Raw genomic sequence first — 27,271 nt, 5'->3', positions numbered from 1 at the left:
TAATTTCATCCTATTCTTTTCAACCAAACACTACCTAAGGGTTTACACCATCCTTGCTCGGCTCTTGAGTATGTCAAGATCACACCAACAATTACTACTTGTTAGCCGCTTGTGATAGATTAGATTATCATAATCATAATGCAAGTTTACAAGCAAGACAACAAAAAAGAAACCAAAGACAGAAAAAAAGTATCAAATATTTTTTTAACACCACATGTAATCACATAGCTGCATTGGATCATAAGCTGTGCCTTCTTAACTTGCAGTAATGGTTGTATGCTAGCTGGTTCTAGCTCTAGGGAATAGGAGAGTTGAGACCCTCCTGAGCAGACAATGGATGAAGATTTTGGTGCCTCTTGGAAGGGACATATGTCTTCTCACTGAACAAAGAGTGTTTCTTCTCATGGTGATCCAAAATCTGCTTGATGTAAAGCCATCGAAACCATGGCAAAACTCCCTCCTTGAACTTGAGAATTGCTAGGAACAAAATTCTATAAGATATGAAGCTGATCACAACAACAGACAAGTCCCACCATTTTGAGTGATTCAACTTGACTCCAAACATAGTTGTGATGATAACATCCCCCTTAACTTTGGGTTCACCAGGAACTAGAGGATCAAACTCAAGCCCGATCAAGTTGTTCTTGTGAGCTCCCTGCATTCACATCATAACAGCAACGGATTTAAATCGTTCCATGTGAAAACATGCTTTGGTTTTGTCTTACTCGGGGCTTGGTCTCAAGTGCATTATGGGATTAGTTATGGAAGTGACATATGCAAGTTTAAATTTAAATAAGTTACTTATTCTTATTTGAGTTATTTAAGAAAAAATCAGTTTCTCAAATCATAAGTCAGTAATTTTCACAAGCAACCCCAAACACCCCTATAAAGCCTTAGCAGTTTTTAGGGGAAAAGTCATAAAATTTCTTTGAATCTCTTTCCACTTGGTGAAGCTTGCAGTTCCTATATGATCTGAAAATAAATACACAAATGTTGGATGAATATCATGTCCAACTTTTATGCCTTGGCAGGTTACCATCTTTCCAGCAATGAAAAAAAAAAAAAAAGGGCTCAAAATCTGAAGTGGTGTTGTATTTTCTTTTGCTTTTGATCTTTTATTTAGCATAATCTATGTACATAAATGTTAATATGTTATGCATGACCTACCTGTAATGCCCATGCTAGGTAATTGATGTATGAAAATGGGTACCGCCAGAATGGTTTAGGAAGATCAGGCAGAAATCGGTAAAACCCACTGGTTAGCATCATGATTCCCTGAATACAAAACCATTCACTGTGTTAAGGATGACATTGGTGGTAAATAAATGATGAAGATGAAATTATTAAGAAGCAGATCAAATGTTAAGATGCAGTATTCTTACAATCATTCCAGCCCCGACCACAACTCCCATCTTGTAGTTAGGAACCAATGAAGCTATAACCATCATGCAGCTCTCTATGTTGGCAATGCAACTGAACATATTGAGGCAGAAAAATACATAGAATGAAAATTCAGGACGAAATTTCACCATATAAGTTGTGATAGTCCCACTAGCAAGCGTCAAAGCAACCAAGAAAAGGAGTGAAGAGAGGAAGTTGGAAAGGATAAACACTGCATTTCCATAGTGCCCATTGAGTCTCTCTCGATGGAAAACCTGTGTTTCAAGGCCAAAGAAATTAATATCAAAAGCACAGAGAATGGCATGCCTTCTAAGAAGCCAGGGTGAATTTATATGTGTGTATAATAATTTCACCTCGTATTTATCCCAGAAAAGTAAGATTGGTTACCTTCATTTCTTCAGTGAAGGATGGGAAGCCTCCAATGGACATGAATGTCATAAAGCCTGTTACAAAACCACAGCAAGATCCTCGAGCCCAGATTGAAGAGTAGCTAGTGCCAATATCATAATAGAGGGATCCAACACAAATAGAAACAAGTATATAAAGTGCTATTCTTATCCAGTAATATCCCAAATCCCTATGCATATTCACGAAAGATCTCCGTGTTAATGTCAGAAGTTGCTTCCACCATCTTGCTTGGCTGCCAGCTTTTGTTTCTGTCACAAGCCCATCCTGCAGTGCATGAAACAACTCATTGGATTCATGTTAGGCAATGCTATAGAGAGATTCTGTTCTCATAGGTGACACCTTTAGGATGGGTGTCTTACCATCTTGAACGATGCACATTTGGATTGAGAAGCTGAATGACTTAGAGAACTTTTTCTAGTTATGAGAAGATATGTTTAGATCAACGAAATTCTTCAATATGCAATTTGACATGCTTCAATGTAATATTGTGTGTTTTGTGGAATACTTTTATCTCCAAAACCCAAGTTAGTTTGCCGGTGAAATAAAGAACAAAAAAAAGAAAGTTTAGACACTAAGATAAACCTGTAAAGCCCAAGTTAGCAGAACGGCTTACAATGGTTAAAATTTCTTGAATCCTTTCTTTTGATCTAGTTGCATACTGTGAGCACTTGTATTGCTCAATGAGCATTGCCTTTATATTTGCTGTTGCCAAATTCATCACAGAACCTGATGATTTTTCAATTTCCTGTAAATTGTAATTGAGAAATGAGATAAGAAACATTAACTCCACATAATTCTATTGGCGAAGCCGCGAAGGATGCAAAAATAAAAATGAAAGGCATGTTTGCGTGCATTGGTGTGTATAAAACTTGCCTAGCTTGTTAACAGAATTTCAAAATAAAATACTAATCTTATGGGATCCCGGAATTGACAACAAGCATACTGCAGAGGTTGGAGAATCGACAAGCAGCAGAGTGGAGGTTATTTTGCTGCAAAGTACAGACACTAGCCAACTGGCACAAACCGTATGTACACACAAGCATGTGCAGGCACATCCGCACATGCAAACTGAGTGCTTGGGTTTGTTGGTTGTCCCTCCTTGTGGGGCCCATTTCTTGAAAAAGTTTTTTTTGTTAATGCTTTGTTGGCTTCTCCAAAAAGGCATGTGTGGGGCATGTCCTTTGGTATTCTCAAAAGGCCATGCGCAGCAAGCAGCTGCCCCAGTTTTTCTCTCCAATTAGAATTTTGGTACATAGTAGCAACAACTCCTGGATAGCAGCCTCTCTCCATTCCATCTTTTTTACACACAGCCAGCACCTGCAGCGCTCTTCCGGCCTGCAGTAGCTCGTCCTCACGCCAGCAGAGCAGCCGGTTTTTTTTGTTGCAGCAACCTGCTGCTGCTTTCTTCTTCTTGTGACTCCGGCTGCGTTTTATTATCAGTATTTTTTGGGAGCTTCTGATTGTGCTATTTTGGTTGGTTCTTTTTTTTGGAGTTTTGTTTAAAATATTTGTTGAGAGCTTTCCATCTTACTATATTTATGCTTTCCATCTTACTATATTTATTTATACACTCTTGTGTATTTGTAAGGCTTATGCCTTTTGTATCCACTTTATACAACATATTTGGTGATAGTGGATTTGGACCGCCGTATCCCGTGGACGTACCTCAACATTTGAGGGAACCGCGTTAAATTTTGTGTGTCTCATTTTATTTATTCATTTTTGCATTACTCCATTGATTTACTTGTGAGAATTAATTCATATATAATATAATATTTTCCCTAACAAGTAGTATCAGAGCCGTGTTATTTGTACGCATTAAATTTGTGTAAATCATGGATGGTAATGTTGGCCGTATGATTAGCTTCAATGGAAGCAATTGGGTAACTTGGAAAACAAAAATGTAAGATCTTTTATTTTACAAAGATTTGGATGGGCCTATTGAAGTTGATAGCCGAAAGCCTAAAGACATGAGTGATGATGAGTGGAATAGACTTAATAGGAAAACCGTTGGTGTTATCCGGCAATGGATTGATGATAGTGTTTTTCATCATGTTTCTACTGAAACTTCAGCACATGAATTGTGGAAAAAACTGGAGTCTTTATGATAGAAATTCGGCTACAAATAAAACTTTTCCTTTCCAAAAATTGGTGAATTTGAAATATAAAGACGGTGGTCTTATTACTAAGCATTTGAATGAGATGAAAAATATTATCAATCAGCTTACTACTATGAAAATAGTTTTTGATGATGAATTGCAGGCCTTAATACTTCTTAACTCTTTGCCGGAAAGTTGGGAGACTTTGGTTGTGACTGTTAGTAATTCGGCTCCTGATGGAATTGTTACTATAAACCAAGTAACTAACAGCTTGTTGAATGAAGAAATTAGAAGAAAAACAGTTGGCTCTTCTCATTCAGAGGCACTTGTGACAGAAAACCGGGGGAGAGGTAGAAGTAAAAGCAAATATTCTCACTGTAATGATAAATCAAGAGGTCGGTCCAGCTCAGTTTCGAAAAAAGATATTGAGTGCCACTATTGTCATAAAAGGGGGCATATGAAGCGGGAGTGTAGAAAATTGAAATTTAAGGAGCAAAACAAAAAGAAAACTTTTGAGAAATGACATGAAGACACAACTTCAGTTGCATCTGATGGTGATCTCATGGTTGTTTGTGATAAAAGTTGCATTAATTTGACAAGTCAAGAGACTGATTGGATTATTGATTCCGGTGCGTCATTCCATGTCACTTCTCGACGAGATTTCTTCACTTCTTATTCCAAAGGAAATTATGGAGTTGTTCAGATGGGAAATGAAGGTTTGTCAAAAATTGTTGGCATGGGAAATGTTTGTTTGGAAGCAAATTTGGGATGCAAGTTGGTGCTCAAAGATGTGAGACATGTACCCGATATTCGACTAAATTTGATATCTACCGAAAAGCTTGATGATGAAGGGTTTGACAACCATTTTGGTGATGGAAAATGGAAGCTCACAAAGGGTAATTTGGTGGTGGCTAAAGGCAAGAAAACCGGTACACTTTATATGATGCAAGGTAAAATTGGTAATGGTGTTGTGAATGCAATTGAAAGTCACTCTTCCACCGATTTGTGGCATAAGCGACTTGGTCACATGAGTGAAAAAGGAATGCAGTTTTTGTTCAAACAAAAGCTCCTACCCGGGATGAAAGGTACCTCTCTTAAAGCTTGTGTTCATTGTTTGGCCGGTAAGCAACATAGAGCTCCTTTTCGTACAAAGTTTGTTACTAAAAAATCTAATGTTTTAGATTTGATACATTCAGATGTATGTGATCCTTTGAAATTTAAATCTCATGGTGGTACACTTTATTTTGTTACCTTTATTGATGATTGTTCAAGAAAAGTTTGGGCTTACACTTTGAAGACTAAAGATCAAGTCTTAGATGTGTTTAAGCATTTTCAGGTTAAAGTTGAAAGGGAGACTGGAAAGAAGGTGAAATGTGTGCGCTCGGATAATGGTGGAGAGTACATTCGTCCATTTGATGCATATTGTTACAGCCAAGGAATTAGACATCAAAAGACCGTCAAGAAAACCCCTCAACAAAATGGTATTGCTGAAAGGATGAACCGCACTATACTCGAGAGAATGAGATGTATGCTCTCTCATGCGAAGTTGCCAAAATCACTTTGGGGTGAAGCAATGCGGACGGCGGTGGACTTGATTAATTTGTCTCCTTCAACTCCTTTATTTGGTGAAGTTCCTAAAAAAATTTGGAAAGGTAAGGATGTCACTCATGATCACTTGAAAGTGTTTGGTTGTCATGCATTTGTTCACATTCCAAAAGATGAAAGATCCAAACTTGATGACACGACAAAGCAATGTATTTTTCTTGGCTATGGGCATGATGAATTTGGATACAGATTGTGGAATCCGGTTGACAAGAAAATTGTTAGAAGCTGAGATGTTGTATTTTTTGAAGATCGAACAATTGAAGATTTTGGCACGGTTGAGCAACCACAATCCAATGGGAATGATTTTGTTGACTTAGACTTACCTTCTCCATCTTTGGCACATGATGAAAATATGGAAGATGTTCTTCCACCTCTTGAAGATGTTGGAAATGATGAAATTCCTAATGATGTTGAAGATGAAAATGAGGGGGAGCAACAAGTTCAAGAGCAAGCTCAATTGAGAAGGTTTTCAAGAGAGCCAAGACCTTCATCTAAATATCCATCAAGTGACTATGTTACTCTAACGGATCAAGGGGAACCCGAAAGCTATCAAGAAGCCATGAACCATGAAAATAAAGTTGAATGGATGGAGCTTATGCAAGAGGAAATGAATTCCATAGTTGACAATTACACTTATAATTTGGTTAAACTTCCTCCTGGAAAGAAAGTTTTGAAAAATAAATGGGTGTTTAGGCTGAAAAATGATGGAAATAATTTTCGGTACAAGGCTAGGCTTGTGATAAAAGGCTTTGGTCAGAAAAAAGGAATTGACTTTGATGAAATATTTTCACCGGTTGTAAAGATGTCATCTATTCGGGTTGTTCTTGGCATGGTAGCATACTTGAATTTAGAAGTTGAGCACCTAGATGTGAAAACCGCTTTCTTACATGGTGACTTGGAAAATGAAATTTACATGAAACAACCGGAAGGCTTCAAACAAAAAAGGAAAGAGAATTTTGTGTGCAAATTAAAGAAAAGTTTGCATGGGTTGAAGCAAGCACCACGGAAATGGTACAAGAAATTTGATTCTTTCATGATTAATCATGGTTACTCAAAAACCTCTTCGGATGATTATGTGTTTGTGAAAAGATTTTCGGATGGTACTTATATTATTCTCTTACTCTATATTGATGATATGCTCATTGTAGGACAGGACTTCTCTAAGATTGACAAATTGAAGTTGGAGTTGAGCAAGTCTTTTACTATGAAAGACTTGGGACTAGCAAAACAAATTCTTGGCATGAGAATTGTTCGTGATCGTAAAAAAGGCAAATTTGGTTGTCTCAAGAAAGTTACATTGAAAAAGTGCTTGAGAAGTTCAATTTGGTTGTCTCAAAACAAATTCTTGGCATGAGAATTGTTCGCTGATTGCCCACTTGCTAGTCACTTCAAGTTTAGTTTAAAACAAAATCCTACAAGTGAAAAAGACAAGGAAGGGATGAAGAAAATTCCTTATGCTTCGGCCATTGGTTCCTTAATGTATGCAATGGTTTGCACAAGACCGGATTTAGCTTATGCTGTTGGAGTTGTTAGCCGGTTTCTCTCTAATCCAGGAAAGGAGCATTGGTTAGCGGTAAAATGGATTCTCTGATACCTTAGAGGCACTTCAAAGGTGTGCTTGTGCTTTGGAAATGGTAAATCTACGCTCCATGGATTCACGGATGCCGACATGGCTGGTGATGTTGATTCTAGAAAATCCACTTCGGGTTATTTGATGACTTTTGTAGGAGAGTTGTGGCATGACAATCTAAATTACAGAAATGTGTTGTTCTATCTATTACGGAAGCCAAGTTTATTGCCATTACGGAATCTTGCAAAGAATTACTTTGGTTGAAGAGATTCTTAAAAGAGTTGGGCATGGAACAAGAAATGTATGTTCTTTATTGTGATAGCCAAAGTGCAATTCATTTGAATAAGAATTTTATCTTCCATTCAAAGTCAAAACATATTGATGTTAGATATCATTGGATTCGGGATGTGTTGGATAAGAAATTATTGCAACTTGACAAAATTCACACTGATGATAATGGTTCGGATATGATGACTAAAGCATTGTCAAGGGACAAACATGTGAAGTGTAGAGTTTTGGCCGGATTGGTGGAGTCGTCCCCATAAGTCGGGAGGGGGAGATTTGTTGGGTATCCCTCCTTGTGGGGCCCATATCTTGAAAAAGTTTTTTTTGTTAATGCTTTGTTGGCTTCTCCAAAAAGGCATGTGTGGGGCATGTCCTTTGGTATTCTCAAAAGGCCATGCGCAGCAAGCAGCTGCCCCAGTTTTTCTCTCCAATTAGAATTTCGGTACATAGTAGCAGCAACTCCTGGATAGCAGCCTCTCTCCATTCCATCTTTTTTACACACAGCCAGCGCCTGCTGCGCTCTTCCGGCCTGCAGTAGCTCATCCTCACGCCAACAGAGCAGCCGGTTTTTTTTGTTGCAGCAACCTGCTGCTGCTTTCTTCTTCTTGCGACTCCAGCTGCGTTTTATTATCAGTATTTTTTTGGGAGCTTCTGATTGTGCTATTTTGGTTGGTTCTTTTTTTGAGAGTTTTGTTCAGAGTATTTGGTGAGAGCTTTCCATCTTACTACATTTATTTATAAACTCTTGTGTATTTGTAAGGCTTATGCCTTTTGTATCCACTTTGTACAACATATTTGGTGATAGTAGATTTGGACCGCCGTGCCCCGTGGACGTACCTCAACATTTGAGGGAACGACGTTAAATTTTGTGTGTCTCATTTTATTTATTCATTTTTGCATTTGTTAAATTGTAAAGTCTTTTTCAAGCATTCAAAGTCTAACATAGGGGCTGTACTATTCATATGGTGGTTGTACTATTTATATGGTGGCTGCACTATTCATTTGATGGCTGCACAAGTCTACAAAGGTGGCTACACTATTCATTTGATGGTTGCACTATTCATTTAGTGGCTGCACAAGTCTACAAAGGTGGCTACACTATTCATTCGATGACTTTGAAAAAGAGGCTTACAAAACCCCTATAAATAGGGAAGTGGTGGTGAAGGAAGTTGTATCCATCCCAAGCATCTCCAACTCCACCTTTAGAGAGAGATCAAGTACTCTCCTACAAAGTATCTCTGTTGTAGCCCGTGTTTCTTGTTTCTCCTAATTTGAGAGAAGTTGTATTATTATTTTTTCATAGTGGATTCCTTCTACTCTTGCCCGTGGTTTTTCCCTCAATTTGTTTGGGGGTTTTCCACGTAAATCTTGGTGTCAATTTCTCTTTTCTAATTTCTTGTTTTAGCTGTGTGATACTGTTCCTACCCATTCAATTTCCTAACAGCATTACTCCATTGATTTACTTGTGGGAATTAGTTCATATATAATATAATATTTTCCCTAATAGGTTCTTCACTTTGTAACAAATGTATTGATAAATTTCTCCTTGGCTCTTAAGCATACAAGTGAGGGCCTCCTTGAAGGCTAGATGGCTAAAGGCCTAAGACCTGAGGCAAAATTTTCAATGGCTATTTTGTTATTTGGTTTAATATATGGAAACAAGGAGCTGATTTAGAACTCTTACGGAGCAATATATAGGCACTTAAACACAAGTAATGTATGGTTAGAAAACCAAACTGTTACAAATTCAGCATTTTCATGTTCAATCCATTACAATTTGGGAACATGATATACATAGATGAAATCAGGTCACAGCAACCCCAAGGACAGAACACAAACCACATTCCACAATCACACCCAAAAGCAACCCAAAGAGCGCTTTTAAACGGTAATTCACAGTTGACACCAGAAAAACAACACTAAAGCTATTAACACATACTTACAGATATCATAAAAGGTTCATTTGAAGTGATTGTGACATTGTCAAAGTCTGAATTGATAAATCGAAGGAAATGATCAGAAGGATTTCTTCTACTTGGACATGGAAATCCAGTTTCGGCGAAGAACTGCAATAATTAATGATGAAAATCAATTAAGACTGGACTATACGCAATTGTTCAATATTCCATATTTTAAGTACAAAATGAAGTCATATGGAGCACCAAAATTTCATGAGCTGGCAACACCTTATGAAGTTTTAAGTACATATAATTTCAATATGTCAATAAAACATAAAAAGTTTTAACCATTTTAAATTTATTTGAGAAAACAATTGCACACAAACACAGACTTCGCTATTTTTTATTTTTTATTTTTGCTGAGGAAGACTTCACTATTTATAACTTGTGCAATACTGATCATTATATTAAGGTCAGACTATGAAAATTCAGAATTTTAGAAGAAGCATTGCCATCAACAAAAGAAAGTGTCCTGTCTCAAAAATTTCACCAATTTGAGAATTTTTCACAGTTGAAATTTTTGACCATGCCAGGAAACAGATTATACTTCCTCTCTAATGACTAATCAACCACGTATTATATATTAAACATATTTAAGATTTTAAAGCTTGTGCAATGAAATTTTAAAATTTCAGACTTTCAACTTGATTTTGGCCATCACTAGTGGCAATTTTGCAGACTATTCTATTCTATCATACATCCTTACCTGCAATGCCATCTTTGCTCCTCCAAAGTAGACAGTTTCACCACCAGCTAGTAAAAAAAGGTTGTCAAAGAGCTCAAAAACTTCACTAGATGGCTGGTGAATCGAAAGGATGACTGTTCTTCCATTAAAAGCAACATTTCTAAGAATCTGAATCACAAAGAAAGCCGAAGCAGCATCAAGGCCACTAGTGGGTTCATCCAGAAACAAGAGATTGGGTTTTGTGAGGATTTCTAGTGCAATGCTCAGTCTTCTCTTCTCCCCACCACTTATACCCCTTAAATGCCAGTTTCCAATTAACAGATCAGCGCAATCTTGGAGACCCATTTCTTGAATTACTTCATTTACTGTTTTATTGACCTCTTCTCTGGTCATGGTAGTTGGAAGCCTCAAATGGGCTGAGTAAGCAATAGTTTCTTTAACAGTGAGAGTTCCTAACAGTGTATCCTCTTGTGTCACATAAGCCTGGAATAATAATGTTAAAAAAAAACCGATAAAAGGATGCTCAGAGAATTTAAAAAGAAAGAAATGTTCACTAAAAAATTTAAAAGAAAAAAGAAGTGATTGAAATGAATATCTCAAGACAATCATGGACATTGAAATGAAGCTGTGGACATTGGAAGGCATTCTTCCTTCAATTTAGCCTAAATATGACAAATTTTTTAGAAAAAAAAAAGGCTCATAACATTAGGGATTTAATTTTAATTTAAAATCACTGAAAAAATAGTCCATTTTTGTAACTTTCTATGTACATTATTTCCAAACCCTCGTGTGAATTTGAGGTTCTGCAGTTTTGTTTGAATCTAGAGTTGACACAGCTAATTACAAACAATAAAAAAGGTCACTTACAGCAACACCATAATCCAGCCTCCTCTTCTTCCCATTAAGAAGAATATTTCCAGTCACCATGACATTTCCAGACTGTCTACCTGCAACATTCAAGTTCATGGATTAACCAAAACTTTAATTGGTGCTCAAAAGAAATAAATAATTAAATGCTACTTTGAATATTTTGATCTAACACCAAATTGTCCCCAAATATTCTTAAATGTCATGCAGGTATTCTTTTTTACCTTTTTAAGGTTTTGTTGACCTCACAAGGCTTAGAATCTTATTTTGATGATAACAAACTAAAGAAACTTAACATGTTTTGCTAAGAAACGTTTTAGGGCTCAAAAGCTTTCATAAAGAAATAAAGTTCAAAAGTTCTTATAAAAGACCAAGTTCCAAAAAGATCAAGCTCAAGTATTTGTAAAGAAACTCACATGAAGATTATGCTTTAAAGACTTGGCTCATGATGAAGCAAAAGACAATTGAAGAAAGAAAAGCCCAAGAGAGATACAAAGAATGGAAGCCAATACATGAAGGCTTAGAGTTTAGAAAGTTAAAGTTTTAAGAAGTCTCATGTAAGTATTTCAAACGATTTCAATATGGATACATGAAACTTTTAGGTTAATTTCTTGGACCTAAATACCTTTTAAAATACTTGGAAAATATTTTTATAAAGTCAAAAATTATTTCAAAAAGGTTAAAATTATTTTTGAAATAAAAAGCACCAAAACAGGATTTTCCAAATTCTGTTAATTTTTCTATATCCGCATTGATGTGCAGTTTTCTCAATCAATGGATTTTTATCTTAAAAAATGAGCAACATGAAATTTGTAGGATTTTTTCTTAACTTTCTGTTGATACTAAGAACATCTAATTTGGAATTTTATAAAAAACTTTATGACCAAAATACTGAAGGGTGGTAGAAACTGTCAGGCGACTAACCATATCTATTCAGGCGACTCAACAGCAAACAGCACCTGTCCAGGCGACTGACCCATCAAAGCCCAGTTGACTGACCCTATACTGACTTCAAAAATACGGTGAAATTTAAAGTCCAAGCGACTGACCCCTTAAGTCCAGTCGACTGGCCCTTCGAAATTCATATTTTTAAAAGTAACAGGAAGTTTTCATAATTGAGTTTTTGAATTCTAAACGTTATGAAAACTTGTGAAACATTCCAAGTCACTTGGGGAACATGAAATACACCTTCTAAACTCTATAAATACCCCCCAAGACAAAGGATTTTAGATACCAAGAATTAATATCAGCAATCAAACCTTATTGTTTACAATCTTCAAAAGCTCCCTTGCTCACATACTTGCTGAAGCTTTCTACTGAGTCTTGCTGATATTTTCTCACCAATCTTTGCGCACAAATTCTGAATCTTTCAATCTACAAAGAACCCAATGATATACACTTGCGCTTCATCTTTCTCTATTGTTATTTGATTGAAATATATTGTTTTCAATTGTACTAATCTGCTCTTATTGAGAGTGTCTTTGTACACCAATTTGTTTCTTGATTTTCTTGACGGTTCAGGATTGCTGAATCGTTGTACCAAGCATAGGGTATCGCTTGGAGAGAGGGCTCCACCCTAGTTGAAGGAGTGTACCGAGCATGGGGTATCACTTGGAAAGGACGGTTCTATCCTATTGAAGGAGTGTTGTAAAAGGTTTGCTCCGCCCATAAAAGAGTGGTATAGTGGAATCCTTAAGTGTGTTGCCTAAGGCGAGGACGTAAGCGGGTATAGCCGAACCTCGTAAAATCTTGGTGTCTTTATCTTCCCTACTCTCTTTAATTTTCTGCACACTTAAATTGCGTGGGTTGGATATTAAATTGTTGAAAATTAATTTGTTTTTGGGAATTGAGGAAACTTTGATTTAAGGGAGTACGTTGATTGATCTTTTGCAGAAACCTCAAAGGGAGTATGTTGATTAATCTTTTGCGGAAACCTTGATTAAAGGAAGTGTGTTGATTGATAGATATCAAAGACTGGATTTTGAAAGGCTGCTGAATTTCTAAGTTTGATTCTTTATCAACATACTATATTATTTGTTGGATTCACATATTCGAAAGCTAAACTAAAATCTGATATTGGTTACTACACCATCTTAAATTGTTTCTTAAATTTGATCAAGCTATTGTAATATCATTGGATACTGAGTTGGTTGGATTTTAAAAGCTGAGATCTTGAGTGACTTTCAAATATATTGACTTTACAACATCATATTAATTGTTGGGTAATAAGATAAGGTGGTTGATAATAATTATATCAATATTAAGTTAAATTGAATTGTGAGATTAACTTAAAATTCAAAAGGGGTTATACTTCTAAAATTTTAAATCCCAATTCACCTCCCCTCTTGGGAATATACCTTACTTTTTAATTAGTATCAGAGCGAGGTTGTGGTAAATCTTAACCTAGAAGCTACACAAAGATCCCTGTGGCACACCTAGGTGTATCTCCCTTTGCCGAAGGTCAATCTTCCTCTAGACCTCCTCTCTTTTGTGGTGTAAATTACACTTTTTAGAAACAAAGAATTAGAATTTATTTACAAACTATGGATTGGAAAGCATGGAAAGTTGTCACACATGGTGACCTTATCCCCACTAAAATCGTAGATAGTAAAGAAATACCCAAAGAGGAAAAAGAGATGACCGACAATGACCATAAGATGTTGCAAGTAAACTTAAGCGCTATGAATGCATTATATTGTGCTCTTGACGTAAATGAATTCAATAGGGTCATGGCATGTAAATTAGCCAAAGAAATATGGGATAAATTACAGGTAACCTATGAAGGAACGATTGATGTTAGAGATAGTAGAATTGATATGCTCACAAGCGAGTATGAGGCCTTTAGAATGAACCCGAATGAAACTATTACTAGTATGTACACTAGGTTCACCCATATAATAAACTCCCTCAATGCCTTAGGAAAGAATTACTCAACTTATGAAATGATCCGAAAAATTCTTAGAAAACTTCCACCGATTTGGGAACCTAAGGCCACTGGAATAACTGAAGGAAGAAATTTGAAAAAACACCTCCCTAAATGAATTAATAGGTTCTCTCCTCACATATGAAATAGCAATAAACGAAAGAACTAAAGGAAAATCTAAAAACAAGGAATCCATTGCTTTCAAAGCCTCAAGTGAAAGCACTAGCGATGAAGATGAAGAAGTGATGGATGTAAGTGATATAGTCTTCATAACCAAGAAACTTGCAAAAATACTTAAAAGAAAGATAAAATTTACTAAAAAATTCCGGGACTCAAAATCAAACGAAGGCAAAACCAATAAAAAGGAAACAAAGAAAGAACCTCCTACATGCTATAATTGCAAGAAAGTTGGGCATATTAAACCAGATTGTCCATAGCTTAAGAGGGATTCTAAGAAGAAAAAGAAAAAGGCAATGAAGGCAACCACATTAGACAATATAAGTTCCAGTAGTTCAAAAAGTAAATCAAATGACCAAGAAGTTACTTATACTTGCTTTATGCATGGGATGATGATGAAGAACAAAGTTTCACATCCAAATCATTAAATGACTCATGCAATGAATCTTGCTCATTTGATAACTCCAATTTTTTTTTTCTTTTTAGAAGGAAGGCAACACCTCCATTTATTTATTAATATACCCTCACTTTTGGTGGAGGAATACCGTGGTTATAAGACAAGCATTGGGAGATTATAGATAAAAAACATTAAAGGTCTCCAAAAAACAACATCAACAACCACCCAACACAGGACTACAAATCCAAACAAAACTAAATAAGAAACAATTTTAAGCAGGTCTAACAAAAATAAAAATAATAAAATAAACTAAAAGAAAAAAATCAATGACGAAACGAAGTGAGACCCAACATATCCATCCAAAGAATACCTTTCCGAGAACGTGGTCATCTAATGACTCCAATGATGATGGTATGTCATCTTATAAACACTTCATTGAAAAATAAGAATGAAACTTTAACGAAAGAATTAGAATCTAAAAATCTTGCTGAAAAACAAAAATTTTAAAATCAAAAGATTAGAAAGCAAGAATGAAAATGCGATGAAAGAATTTGAAGATTTAAGATCCCAATCTTCTGTGGAATATAAGAAAGATCTATATATATCTGAACTAGAAAGTAAAATCAGCAAAATGTCTCAAGATCTAGTAATGCTGCAAATAAAGGGTAAAAATATACAAAACTCAGAAATCCGTGATCTTAATATTAAAATTGAGGATCAAGCCAAAATCATCTACAATTTTACTAGAGGAAAAGAAAACCTTGATAAAATGATTGGATCACAAAGAATGTCTTTGGATAAAGAAGACATAGGATTCAATGGAGTTGAGAACACAAAGAAAAAGAACCTCTACATGGAGTACTTTGCAAAAGCCTCCAAAGATTATTCTAGCACCTTTTCAAATGCTTACACTCCTACCACATGCTTCCTATGTAAGAAGAAAGGACACATTAAGTTTGAATGTCCATTAAAGAGAAAGGGCGTGAAAACTAGACAAGTTTGGAGAATAAAAGAAACATCACTTGGTAAACCATCCGGATCCAAGAAAGTATGGGTACCTATACTAAAAAGCCTAGTTTACAAACTAAAGACTCCAAAGATATTAGGAATAGTCATTCTCTTTTTAGAAATTAAGAAAGCTAAATCTATACTAAAATGAAAAGGGATGCCTCCATAGCCTACAGGATTCAAAATAGTCAATTCAACTATAAGAAGAAAATTTATCCTTGATCAATCTATAGAAGCTCACTTAATCCCAATTAATACACGGATATTGAACTAGTTGAAATGAAAAATCTTAAAGAAGAGTTTATGAGCTTATTGACAAATTGAAACAAATAAATACAAGAATGGCATTGTTGGCCACAAATCAAGAAAACTTGGATTGTACAAGGCTAAAACTTAGAAAGTATTGAGATTTGAAAAGCCATATGAATTTTGAGTATTCATATGCAAAAGAATTATCTGAAATCAAAAGAAAAAAAATCTGAAGCAAATAGAACTTATTGCATAAGAATTTTGAATAAGGAATAAGGATAAGTGCTTGAAGATAGCAGAAAAGTCAAAAACACTAAGCTGGGTTGAAATATTTGATGCTACTATTTTTTTGTTTAGCTCTTTTTTGTTTTCTCTTGGCCATCTTAGTTCACATGCTTATTTTAGATTATGTTATATATCTTTTGCATGCTAAATGATGGATGATCACATTTTGATTGAAATATATGCTGGCTTATGGACCTTGTTATGTGATCTAAATGCGATTTTTTTTTTTTTTTTGTCCTTAATACCTTTGCATAATATTTCTCTCGATTTATTCTTTTGTTGATATAAAAAAAAAAAAAGCAGGAGAAAATTTAGCAAAACTAAATATTAGCAAACTAAAAAAGAGCATGACATGATAAAATTAAAAACATAGCTTCACATGATATTTACACTCATACTATTCATGGATACATAGTTTGCACTTCAAGAATGAAATTATGAATTTATTGAATATGAAATACATTTCATTCAGGGGGAGTTAGATTTGTTATGTAATGATATCATGATTTAAGAAATTATTGAAAATTATGATATACAATCTTTTGTATTTTCTTGTCTATCTTTTTATGCATGATGAATGCAAAGTTTTGTTTTGTGCCTTCACTTGATATATACTTTTGCTTATGGTTGCTCTTTACCTTAGTATTTATATATTTTTTATTGATATCTTATTCTTTTTTATTGATGTCAAAAGGGAGAGAATTTTTGGACAAAAATTGAGCACGACACTAGCATGACACTGCCTACCTAAGCATGTATATTGGTTCAACTATGAAATGAAATATATGAGCATGATAATTGATCTTGAATTATGACATAATGTGATATTGAGCTAATCTTGATATATGAACATGATATTGAAATTATGACATACCTAAGCATGTATATTGGCTCAACTATGAAATGAAATATATGAACATGATAATTGATCTTAAATTATGACATAATATGATATTGAGCTAATCTTGATATATGAACATGATATTGAAATTGATCTTGCATTGCAAATATTGTTAAGATGATGCTTATTGTAAAGGGGAGCCTTTTTAAGGCTTACTCAATTTTTTTGTTCTTTGTTTGTCATCATCAAAAAGGGGGAGATTGTTGGCCTCACAAAGCTTAGAATCTTTTTTTGATGATAACAAACTAAAGGAACTTAACATGTTTTGCTAAGATATGTTTCAAGACTCAAAAGCTTTCATAAAGAGATCAAGCTCAAAAGTTCTTATAAAAGATCAAGTTCCTAAAAGATCAAGCTCAAGTGTTTGTAAAGAAGCTCACATGAAGATTATGATTAAAGACTAGGCCCATGATGAAGCAAAAGACAATTGAAGAAAGAAAAGCCCAAGAGAGATACAAAGAATGAAAGCCAATACATGAAAACTTAGAGCTTAGAAAGTTAAAGTTTTAAGAAGTCTCACGTAAGTACTTCAAACGATTTCAATATGGATACACGAAACTCTTAGGTTAATTTCTTGGACCTAGATACCTTTTTATATACTTGGAAAATATTTTTATAAAGTCAAAAATTATTTCAAAAAGGTTAAAATTATTTTTGGAATGAAAAGCACCAAAACAGAATTTTTCAAATTCTATTCTTTTTTCTATATCTGCATTGATGTGCAATTTTCTCTATCAACGAATTTTTATCTTCAAAAATGATCAACATGAAAGTTGTAGAATTTTTTCTTAAATTTCTGTTGATACTAAGAACATATTATTTAGAGTTTTATAGAAAAAGTTATGACCAAAATACTAAAAGGTGGTCGAAGCTCAGGCGACTGACCACATCTGTTCAGGCGACTAAACAATAGATAGAACCTATCTAGGCGACTAACCCATCAAAGCCCAATCGATTGACCCTGTACTGACTTCAAAAATACGTTGAAATTTAAAGTCCAAGCGACTGACCCCTTAAGTCCAGTCGACTCACCCTTTGAAATTCAAATTTTTAAAAGTAACGGGAAGTTTCCAAAATTGAGTTTTTAAATTTTAAACGTTATGAAAACTTGGGAAACACTCCAAGTCATTTGAGGAACACGAAATACACCTTCTAAACTTTATAAATACCCCCCAGGACAAAGGATTTAAGATACCAAGAATTAAAATCAGCAATCAAACCTTATTGCTTACAATCTTCAAATCTCTCTTGCTCACATACTTGCTGAAGTTTTCTACTGAATCTTGCAAATATTTTCTCACCGATCTTTGCACACAAATTTTGAATCTTTCAATTTAAGAAAGAACCCAGTGATATACACTTGAACTTCATCTTTCTATATTGTTATTTGATTTAAGTATATTGTTTTCAATTGTACTAATCTGCTCTTGTTGAGAGTGTCTTTGTACACCAATTTGTTTCTTGATTTTCTTGACGGTTCAGGATTGTTGAATCGTTGTACCAAGCGTAGGGTATCACTTGGAGAGGAGGCCCCACCCTAGTTGAAAGAATGTACCGAGCGTGAGGTATCGCTTGGAGAATAGAGCTCTATCCTATTGAAGGAGTGTTGTAAAAGGTTTGCTTCACCCGTAAAGGAGTGGTATAGTGGAATCCTTATGTGTGTTGCCTAAAGTGAGGATGTAGGCGGGTATAGCGGAATCTCGTAAAATCTTGGTGTCTTTCTCTTCCCTCCTCTCTTTAATTTTCTGCACACTTAAACTATGTGGGTTGGATATTAAATTGCTAAAAATAAATTTGCTTTTGGGAATTGAGGAAACTTTGATTTAAGGGAGTACGTTGATTGATCTTTTGCGGAAACCTCAAAGGGAGTACGTTGATTAATCTTTTGCGGAAACCTTGATTAAAGGAAGTGTGTTGATTGATAGATATCAAAGACTGAATTTTGAAAGGCTGTTGAATTTCTAAGTTTTATTCTTTATCAGCATACTATATTGTTTGTTAGATTGACATATTCAAAAGCTAAACTAAAATCTGATATTGGTTACTACACCATCTTAAATTGTTTCTTAAATTTGATCAAGCTATTGGAATATCATTGGATACTGAATTGATTGAATTAAGTTTTATTTTAAAAGCTGAGATCTTGAATGACTTTCAAATATATTGACTTTACAACATCATATTAATTGTTGGGTAATACAGATAAGGTGGTTGATAATAATTATATCAATATCAAGTTAAATTGAATTGTGAGATTAACTTAAAATTCAAAAGGGGTTATACTTAACTAAAAGTTTACAAAGAAAAATTTTAAATCCCAATTCACCCCCCTCTTGCGAATACCCCTTACTTTTCAAGTTCTTTGGGTCTTTTTGTTCATAAAGGCTAATGTTTCCTCATCAGCAATTTTGTTAAATTTGCCGACACTAAATACAATTTGGATGAAAAATTAATTGGTACAAACTAGAGAAAGCAGTACAGAAATTAATATAATCAAAGTATGATGTAATTTGGCATTTGATTAAAATTATAGTGATTAAATGTCATTTAGCTAGCTCAAAGAACAACCATGCACTTTTCCCTTGAAGTCCTATAATTTGTTTGGTCGATCAGAAAGAGGCATGTTGGGATTAGGCTATAGAAGGGGTGACCCCTTCTTTTGTTACGAGTATTTGGTCAAGTGAAAAAGAAGGATTAAAAAAATATTAAAGGTATAAAAACACCATTGAAAAACCTACATTTCTGGCTCATTGGGGTGGCCTTGCCAGAGTTTGAGAGAATCAACTATGTCAAAGGTTTTGGAAAAAAAAAAAAAAAAAAACTCCAAAGAAAACACAATGTTGGAAAATTGAAAAATATGGAGATATATTTGTAATTGTTTATAAAATTAGAAATCAAAAATGAAAATTATTTTGCACAGAGTTAATAGGCTCTTTGAATCAATTATTTTTCTCTTTAAATTCATTTTGTTAGTTTGTTTGCTTTAGGCTCCTTTATGATTGAGAATTATGTTCGATGAAAGGAAATGACAAAAAAATAAGAAGGAAATTTATTCTCCAGTGTATTTTTTTCCTATATCAAAGATTGTTAAAAATAAATAAAATTTTTCCCTAATATAATTAAAAATTAAGAAAAATTAAAAAGTTAATGATGTGTAAAATTAATATTTTGTGGATTAATTTGCTATATATTTTCTTTTCTTTTCTTTAATTTTTCACTTTCTACATTAGAAGGTGGAATCCTTCCTATTTTCCTTTCCTTTCCCTAGCATTTTTCAAATTCTAAACAGAACCTTAATTACTTAGCCAAAATCAACCTATAAAAACAAGCATTTTTTTTCTGCTTGATCTTGTATGAGCAGTTCTTCAACAAAAAAGGCCCTGAATTTGGGGTGACTATTACAGTTAACAGTTAGTTTTAGTCAGTTGGTTAGTTTGTTTTTTGGTTTTCTGTTTTCTGCTCTTCTGTTATACTCTTTATTTTTCTTTCTCTCTTCTTTTCTGTTTTCTTCCTCTTTTTTCTCTGGTTATAAATAATGAATTGGGGGTGACTGCATGCAACTTAGAACTTTGAAAGATCAAAAACAAAGGGCAGCCACCCGTATATTTTAGTTTCATATTTCTGATCACTCTCCATCATGCAACTTAGAACTTTGAAAGATTAAAAACAAAGGGCAGCCACCCATATATTTTAGTTTCATATTTCTGATCACTCTCCATAAATATTTTACAGTGTTTATTGTGTGCATATGTGTATTTTAAATTTTCTGTGTTTATGTAAATTTTCTTGCAAGAAACCATATATATGAATCCCAACCGGGCCCCTAGTGCATTTAGGATGGATATGGGCTATCCCATTTGGTGGCTCATGTTCAATGACCTTCCCAATAGACCAAATAATAAGATCAAAATTAAGAACACCCACACACACATGTTAGGACCCTATGAGCAACGAGAAAAATTGGGACACCAGAAATTTACGTGCTTCGGTCAAGATCGACCTACGTCCACGGAACACACCACAATTCACTAAAAAACCGCCGGAAAAATACAACTCTCTCAACTTCCCTCTTCCTCGCACTCTCTTCTTCCTCTCTTTTCTTCTTTGTGCTTTTAAACTCTCCACAGCTCCTCTATTTATAGGTAGCTAATAATCAATTACAATTAATTACAATAAATCCAAATTGAGAAATTTCATTTATCTAAATTAAATGGCGGGTAACAGCTTGCAATCTCCAGCTTGTAACGTGTCTCCAGCTCAGCGTCTCACGCGTCTCCAGCACAACAATCCCCCACTTGGAGATGGAGACGCCTCCTCAACCAATATCATAAAAATAAATGATGTGCTCAAAATATGTCTTCAAGCATGAAGACCAACTGAAGTTGAACACAACTTCAGCTTCTTTGTAGTCACCACCTTAGTTAATATACCTGCCGGATTTCTGCTACCTTGAATTTTTTCAAGTGTCAACACGCCGTCCTCTATCAGAGATCTGATGAAGTGATAATGCAATCCAATATGTTTAGTTCTGGAATGAAATGAGGAGTTCTTTACCAAGTGTATCACACTCTAACTGTCACTGTACAAAACATTCCTCTCCTGCTTTAATCCAAGTTCCGTTAACAAACCCTGAAGCCAAATTATCTCTTTACTGGCTTCTGTCACTGCTGCATACTCATCTTCTGTAGTAGATAGAATAACAATCTTTTGTATCTGTGACATCCAACTAACAGTTGTTGCACCAACAGTGAATATATATCCGGTGGTGCTTCTGGGATGATCAATTTCACGTGCAAAATCAGCATCTACAAATCCTTGAATTTTCAAATTGCTTTTGCCGAAACATAGGCACTTATCAATAGTGCCACGTAAATATCTCAAAATTCACTTCACTGCTTCCCAGTGTGTCTTCCCTAGATTTGACATATATCTGCTGACAGCTCCCACTGCTTGGCCAATATTTGTTCTAGTACCAACCATAGCATACATTAAACTTCCAACGGCTAAGGCAGATGGTACCTTAGCCATGAAGTCTTTTTCTTTATCTGTCTGGAGAGACTGATCCTTAAAGTGACGAAAGTGACCTGCTAATGGTGTATTTATAGATTTGGCGCTGCTTACGTTAAACTTCTGTAAAACACGACTGATGTACTCTGACTGAGATAACTGCAACGTTCCTTGTTGCTTATCTCTAGAGATCCGCCATCCCAAGAATCTACTTTGCAGGACCCAAGTATTTCATATCAAATTCCTCTGACAATTGCTACTTCAATTTTCTTATCTCTTCTATATCTAATCCTGTGACTAGCATATCAACAACATAGGATAATATAGCTAGTACGATACCTCTTGAAGTAGCAACAGTGGTCGGCATTGCACTTCTGAAAATTGTTCATCTGCATACAGCTGTCAAATTTCTTGTACCACTGCCTAGGAGCTTGTTTGAGACCATACAAACTCTTTTTCAATTTGTATACAAGATTCTTTTTACCTTTAACTGAGAAACCTTCTGACTGTTGCATATTAATTTCTTCATCAAGATCACCGTGAAGAAATGTCGTCTTCACATCCAACTGCTCAAGATGTAAACCCTCTGAGGCAACAATACTCAAAACAGATCTGATGGTTGTCAGCTTGACAACTGGTGCAAAAATATCAGTGTAGTCAATTCCTTTTTCTGTTCGAAACCTTTGACTACTAACCGAGTTTTATACCTCTTGGATCCATCATGCTCTTCTTTGATCCTGGACACCCATTTGTTGTGAAGAGCCTTCTTACCATTAGGTAACTTAGCTAATTCTCATGTTTTGTTGGAGTTAAGAGACTTCATCTCGTCTTTCATTGTAAGCTCCCACTTGCTCGAATCTCCTGCCTGACATGCTTCAACATAGTATTCAAGTTCTCCTTCATCTGTAAGAAGTAAATGATTCACATACCTCCTGTTTGGTACATGCTGCCGAGAAGATCTCCTAAACTCTGGTGCTGGAGTAGGAGGTGGTGGTGCAACAATCTGCTCCATAGGTTCCTCTGCCTCAGGATTCTCAATATTCTGCTGAGGATTCTCGTTGTTCTGCTGACGTGTCCTTACACCTTCTAAAACATCATCCACATCTACAAAGGTTGTTTCAGACTCTGTCGTGTGTCTATCTTTGTACATCACCTTTTCATCAAAAATCACATCTCTACTTCTGATCACCTTTTTGTTTTCATCATCCCCAATGCGAAACCCATATTCATCTCCACCATAACTGATGAAAGTGCATTTCCGGGATTTCAGATCTAGCTTATTCCTGACATGATCATTGATATGTACATATGCAATACAACCAAAAACTTTCAAATGTGAAAGTCTTACCTCTTTATTACTCCATACTTCTTCTAGTAGACTATAGTCCAATGGTCTTGATGGACTCTTGTTAATCAAATAAGCTGCTGTGTTGACTGCTTCTGCCCAAAACATCTTTGGCAAGCCTGATTGCATACGCATGCTTCTGATTTTTTCTGTCAACGTTCTGTTCATCCGCTCAGCTACGCCGTTGTGTTGAGGCATACTTGGCATAGTTTGTTCTATTCTGATACCATGCTCATAGCAGAATTTCTTGAACTCAGTGTCAACATACTCACCACCGTTATCTGTTCTCAACTTCTTGATTTTCAAACCAGTTTCATTTTCTACCATTGCTTTCCAAATTTTAAAAGCATCAAAAAACATCAGATTTATATTTCATGAAGTAAACTCATACCTTTCGTGAATGATCATCGATAAATGTGACGAAATAATGCTTCCACTTGTGGATGGAAATGGTTGTTGGTCCCCCATACATTTGAATGGACTAACTCAAGTCTCTCCTTCTTTGGGGTACTGATGTTTGTCTAGAAACTAACTCTCTTCTGTTTTCCAATTATGCAATCCTCACATGTGTCAATCGTCACCAACTGTAAATCATTCAACTTACCCTTTGAGTGCATCACCCTAAGTCCCTTCTCACTCAGGTGTCCGAGTCGTAGTCGTTGATGCCATAAGTTGCTATCATCATTTCCTATAGCAACTGTAATAGACATGCATGCATTAGGAGTTACGTAAAGAATACCACTTTTCTTACCTCGTGCAATTGTCAATGCACCCTTCAAAATCTTCCATTCATCACCAATGATAATTGTGTTATATCCTTCATCTGTTAGTTGACCGACTGAGATCAAATTCTTCCTCAGGTTTGGAATATATCTGACATCTCTCAGTTTCCATACTGACCCATTCATTTTTATCTTCACTGTCCCCTTACCAGCAATGTCGCAAGGTTGATCATTGTCAATATATACTTTAACGAAATTACCTGATGTATACTCCTCTAAGCAATCTCTACTGCAAGTGGCATGGAATGAAGCTCCAGAATCTAACACTCAAAACTCCTTTTTGCTCTCCAAAGAGCAGATCAAGATATCATCATTTTCTGAAGCAACATTTGCTTTTGTTTTTGCCCTCATCTCATATTTTTTCTTCAGACTTTTGCACTGATTTTTGTAATTACCAGTTTTTCTACAGTTCTAGCATTCAATAATTTTTGTGCCCTGGAAACCTGTGTCCTAAGAACCTCTGGTATTTCTGAATTTAGACTGCCTGGGCCTAGATCTGCTGATGTTGTTTGATCGTCCATGCCTGTTTCATCTGCCTCGACTTTCCATGTTCAAGGCTGAACTCAAAGTGAAACCATAGTTTGACTGCATTCTGATTTCTTCTATTAAAATCATGTTGACGACCTCATTGTATACAAGCTTTGATTTCCCTACGAAGCTAGTAATTGCAGTAACAACACCATTCCAACTTTCGGGCAATTGACTGAAAATCAATAGGGCACGAATCTCATTATCAAATGTTATCCCGACTAAGGTGAGTTGATCCGACAACTCATTGAAATTATTCAAATGCCTACTTTAAACTTTCCCCTGCAGACATAGTCATAGTAAATAATCTTTTCATAAGATGTACCTTGTTAGCGACTGAAGGCAACTCGTACATATTAGAAAGTGCATCCATCAGAGACTTGGTGGATAATGTATGCTTGATATTGAATGTCACAGACTTTGACAATGTCATTCTGATGGCTCCAAGAGCTTTTCGATCAAGCAACTCCCACTCGTCCTCGTTCATAGAAGCTAGCTTACCCTTCAATGGTAAGTGCAACTCCTTCCCAAATAAATAATCTTCAATCTGCATCTTCCAGAAATCGAAATTATTGTCATTGAACATTTCGATTTTTGAGCTTTTTTCGTTCGACATCTCGATTCGCTGATCTAGAGATGAAATTAGCTCAAATAGACAGCACGGTTGTATCCGAAACAGTCGAAAACCTTAGCAATGGTTCAAGTCGTTCAAAAAACAAACTCAAAATGACTCTGAAAAGCCCGGTCAAAGATCAAGTCAACCCTTGTCAAATTTGGTCAACGATGCTGACGTGGCAGGGTGCTGACGTGGCAGTGCTGATGTGTCACTGCGGGGTCCACTCATTGATGTGGCACTGGGGCCCACCTACTAACGTGGTAGTGCTGGTGTGACACTAGGGCCCACCTGCTACCGTGGCAAGTGACGTGGCACTGACTCAGTGCGTCGCTAGATCCGGGTATGGATCCGGATCAGGTTCAGGTCGAGGATTGGTTTTCGGGTCAAATAAAGGATAGTCAGGTCGGGTCGAGGTGGTCCGAGCAAGGAAGACGCATGGCGCCCGTGAGCGGCAAGTCACCAACGCGTGATGAGGCGTCCTGCTCAAGCAAAGTGCGTGTTGGCACGTGTGCCTCCGTCTGAGCTCCTTTCGACCTCTAGTTTGCACCGTTGGCTTCGTCTCGGCGAGGTGAACGTGATGGTGGCCATAAAATTCAATTTCAAGCCACTAGACAGAACTCTGATTTCGGTAAACAACTCCAATCTAGCCTTTCTGTTCTAACCGGACTTTGATACTACTTGTTAGGGCCCTGTGAGCAACTAGAAAAATTGGGACACTAGAAATTTACGTGGTTCGGTCAAGATCGAGCTACGTCCACGGAGCACACCACAATTCACTAAAAAACCATCGGAAAAATACAACTCACTCAGCTTCTCTTCTTCCTCTTTTTTCTTTTCTGTGCTTTTCAACTCTCCACAGCTCCTCTATTTATAGGTAACTGATAATCAATTACAATTAATTACAATAAATCCAAATTGAGAAATTTCATTTATCTAAATTTAATGGTGGATAACAACTTGCAATCTCTAGCTTGCAACCGCGTCTCCAGCACAACAACACATATGTGTGTATATATACATATTAACTCCTAGCAAATTTGGGAAGACAGCACAAGGCTTTAATCCTACAACACAGAGAGTTTCTTTTTCCATGCACCAAAACACCTAATCAAGGAAAGAAAATGAGGATTCTATCGCCTTGCCTCCTTCAGTTGAATAATCTAGAGGGAATAGAGGGATTACTATTTCAATGCAAGGAGCAGCATGCTCTCTCCAATCATCAACACAAATTTTCACACAATAGTCAAAATCCATCAAGAAAAATTGCTGCTTTTCCTCTCTGACTCAAAAACAAAGCCCCTGCCCCCACTCCCAACAAAATACACACACACACACAAACATACACAAACGTTTACTTTTCCTTTCTAATTCATTCAGACATGCATACATACATGTGTGAGTGCATGTTAAAGAGAACCCACATATATGTATATATATATATATATAGAGAGAGAGAGAGAGAGAGAGAGAGAGAGGAACCAGCGAGAGAGTTGAGAAGGGTAGATTTGCCAGAGCCAGATGGACCCATAATGGCCAAGAGGGTGCCAGGATGAGCATACCCACTTAACCCATTCAGCAGCCTCTTGTGAAATATCCCACCACAGCTACTGCGAGCTACCACCACAGCACTCAGCTCTTCCCAAACCAAATACATATCTTCCCCTTCTTCCCTCCTTCCCAGACTGAAACCACCATCGCCACTGCCGCTGCTGCCATGGTTGAGCTCTATCTCCATTTCCTTAATTATTTCAGTTGGTGTTCTAAACAATGGAACAACTAGCTAATAATTAATCAGACTTTTGGGATCGTCGTTTTGCTTACATACAAAAACGTGGGGAGATGTAAACGAATCACGGGCGCATAATGTTAGAGAAATATCAAGTTTGGAGATGGAAAGGGAATGGGATTATTGTGGTTTACGTACCAATCTGCCATTAATGCTGCCATTATTAATGAATGGCATCGTATCCGTTGCATACAGGAGAAAAGAGTACAACTGCTCCTAACCAGTCAAAATATTTGCAAATGACTTACCACACCTTCTGAAGCCTCTAGGGAGTAGGGAGACTAGAGTAGTCGTCAGCCTAGCTAGCTTCTAAAGCTTTCCCCCTATTTCTTTCTTTCTCTTTTTTTTTAAAAAAAATTAAAAATTATTGTTCGATATTTATATTTTCT

At 36.0% G+C, this 27,271-nt stretch overlaps 1 protein-coding gene across 1 annotated transcript; it reads right to left on the bottom strand.

Moving 5' to 3' along the window:
* Positions 1-71: 71 nt before the first annotated feature.
* Positions 72-26,848, bottom strand: LOC131148779 (ABC transporter G family member 15-like). Its single transcript, XM_058098696.1, has 9 exons — positions 26,576-26,848; positions 10,879-10,958; positions 10,033-10,494; positions 9,312-9,434; positions 2,423-2,554; positions 1,789-2,073; positions 1,383-1,655; positions 1,168-1,275; positions 72-655 (listed from the first exon to the last, which is right to left on the bottom strand). The coding sequence occupies exons 1-9, from the start codon at positions 26,829-26,831 to the stop codon at positions 296-298; spliced, it is 2,079 nt and encodes a 692-aa protein (XP_057954679.1). The 5' UTR covers positions 26,832-26,848; the 3' UTR covers positions 72-295.
* Positions 26,849-27,271: the final 423 nt, after the last annotated feature.

This window comes from Malania oleifera, chromosome 2 (genome assembly GCF_029873635.1).
Source record: "Malania oleifera isolate guangnan ecotype guangnan chromosome 2, ASM2987363v1, whole genome shotgun sequence".
In the NCBI taxonomy this organism is placed as follows: domain Eukaryota; kingdom Viridiplantae; phylum Streptophyta; class Magnoliopsida; order Santalales; family Ximeniaceae; genus Malania; species Malania oleifera.
This window is presented reverse-complemented; position numbering and strand designations above follow the sequence as displayed.

Excerpts from the sequence above, each read along its gene's own strand:
- LOC131148779 (XM_058098696.1), bottom strand. The coding sequence starts at position 26,831 with ATGGAGATAGAGCTCAACCATGGCAGCAGCGGCAGTGGCGATGGTGGT. Across the intron at positions 10,495-10,878 it reads GGCTGGATTATGGTGTTGCT|GCTTATGTGACACAAGAGGA; the intron begins GTAAGTGACCTT and ends TTATTATTCCAG. Across the intron at positions 9,435-10,032 it reads GAGCAAAGATGGCATTGCAG|TTCTTCGCCGAAACTGGATT; the intron begins GTAAGGATGTAT and ends TAATTATTGCAG.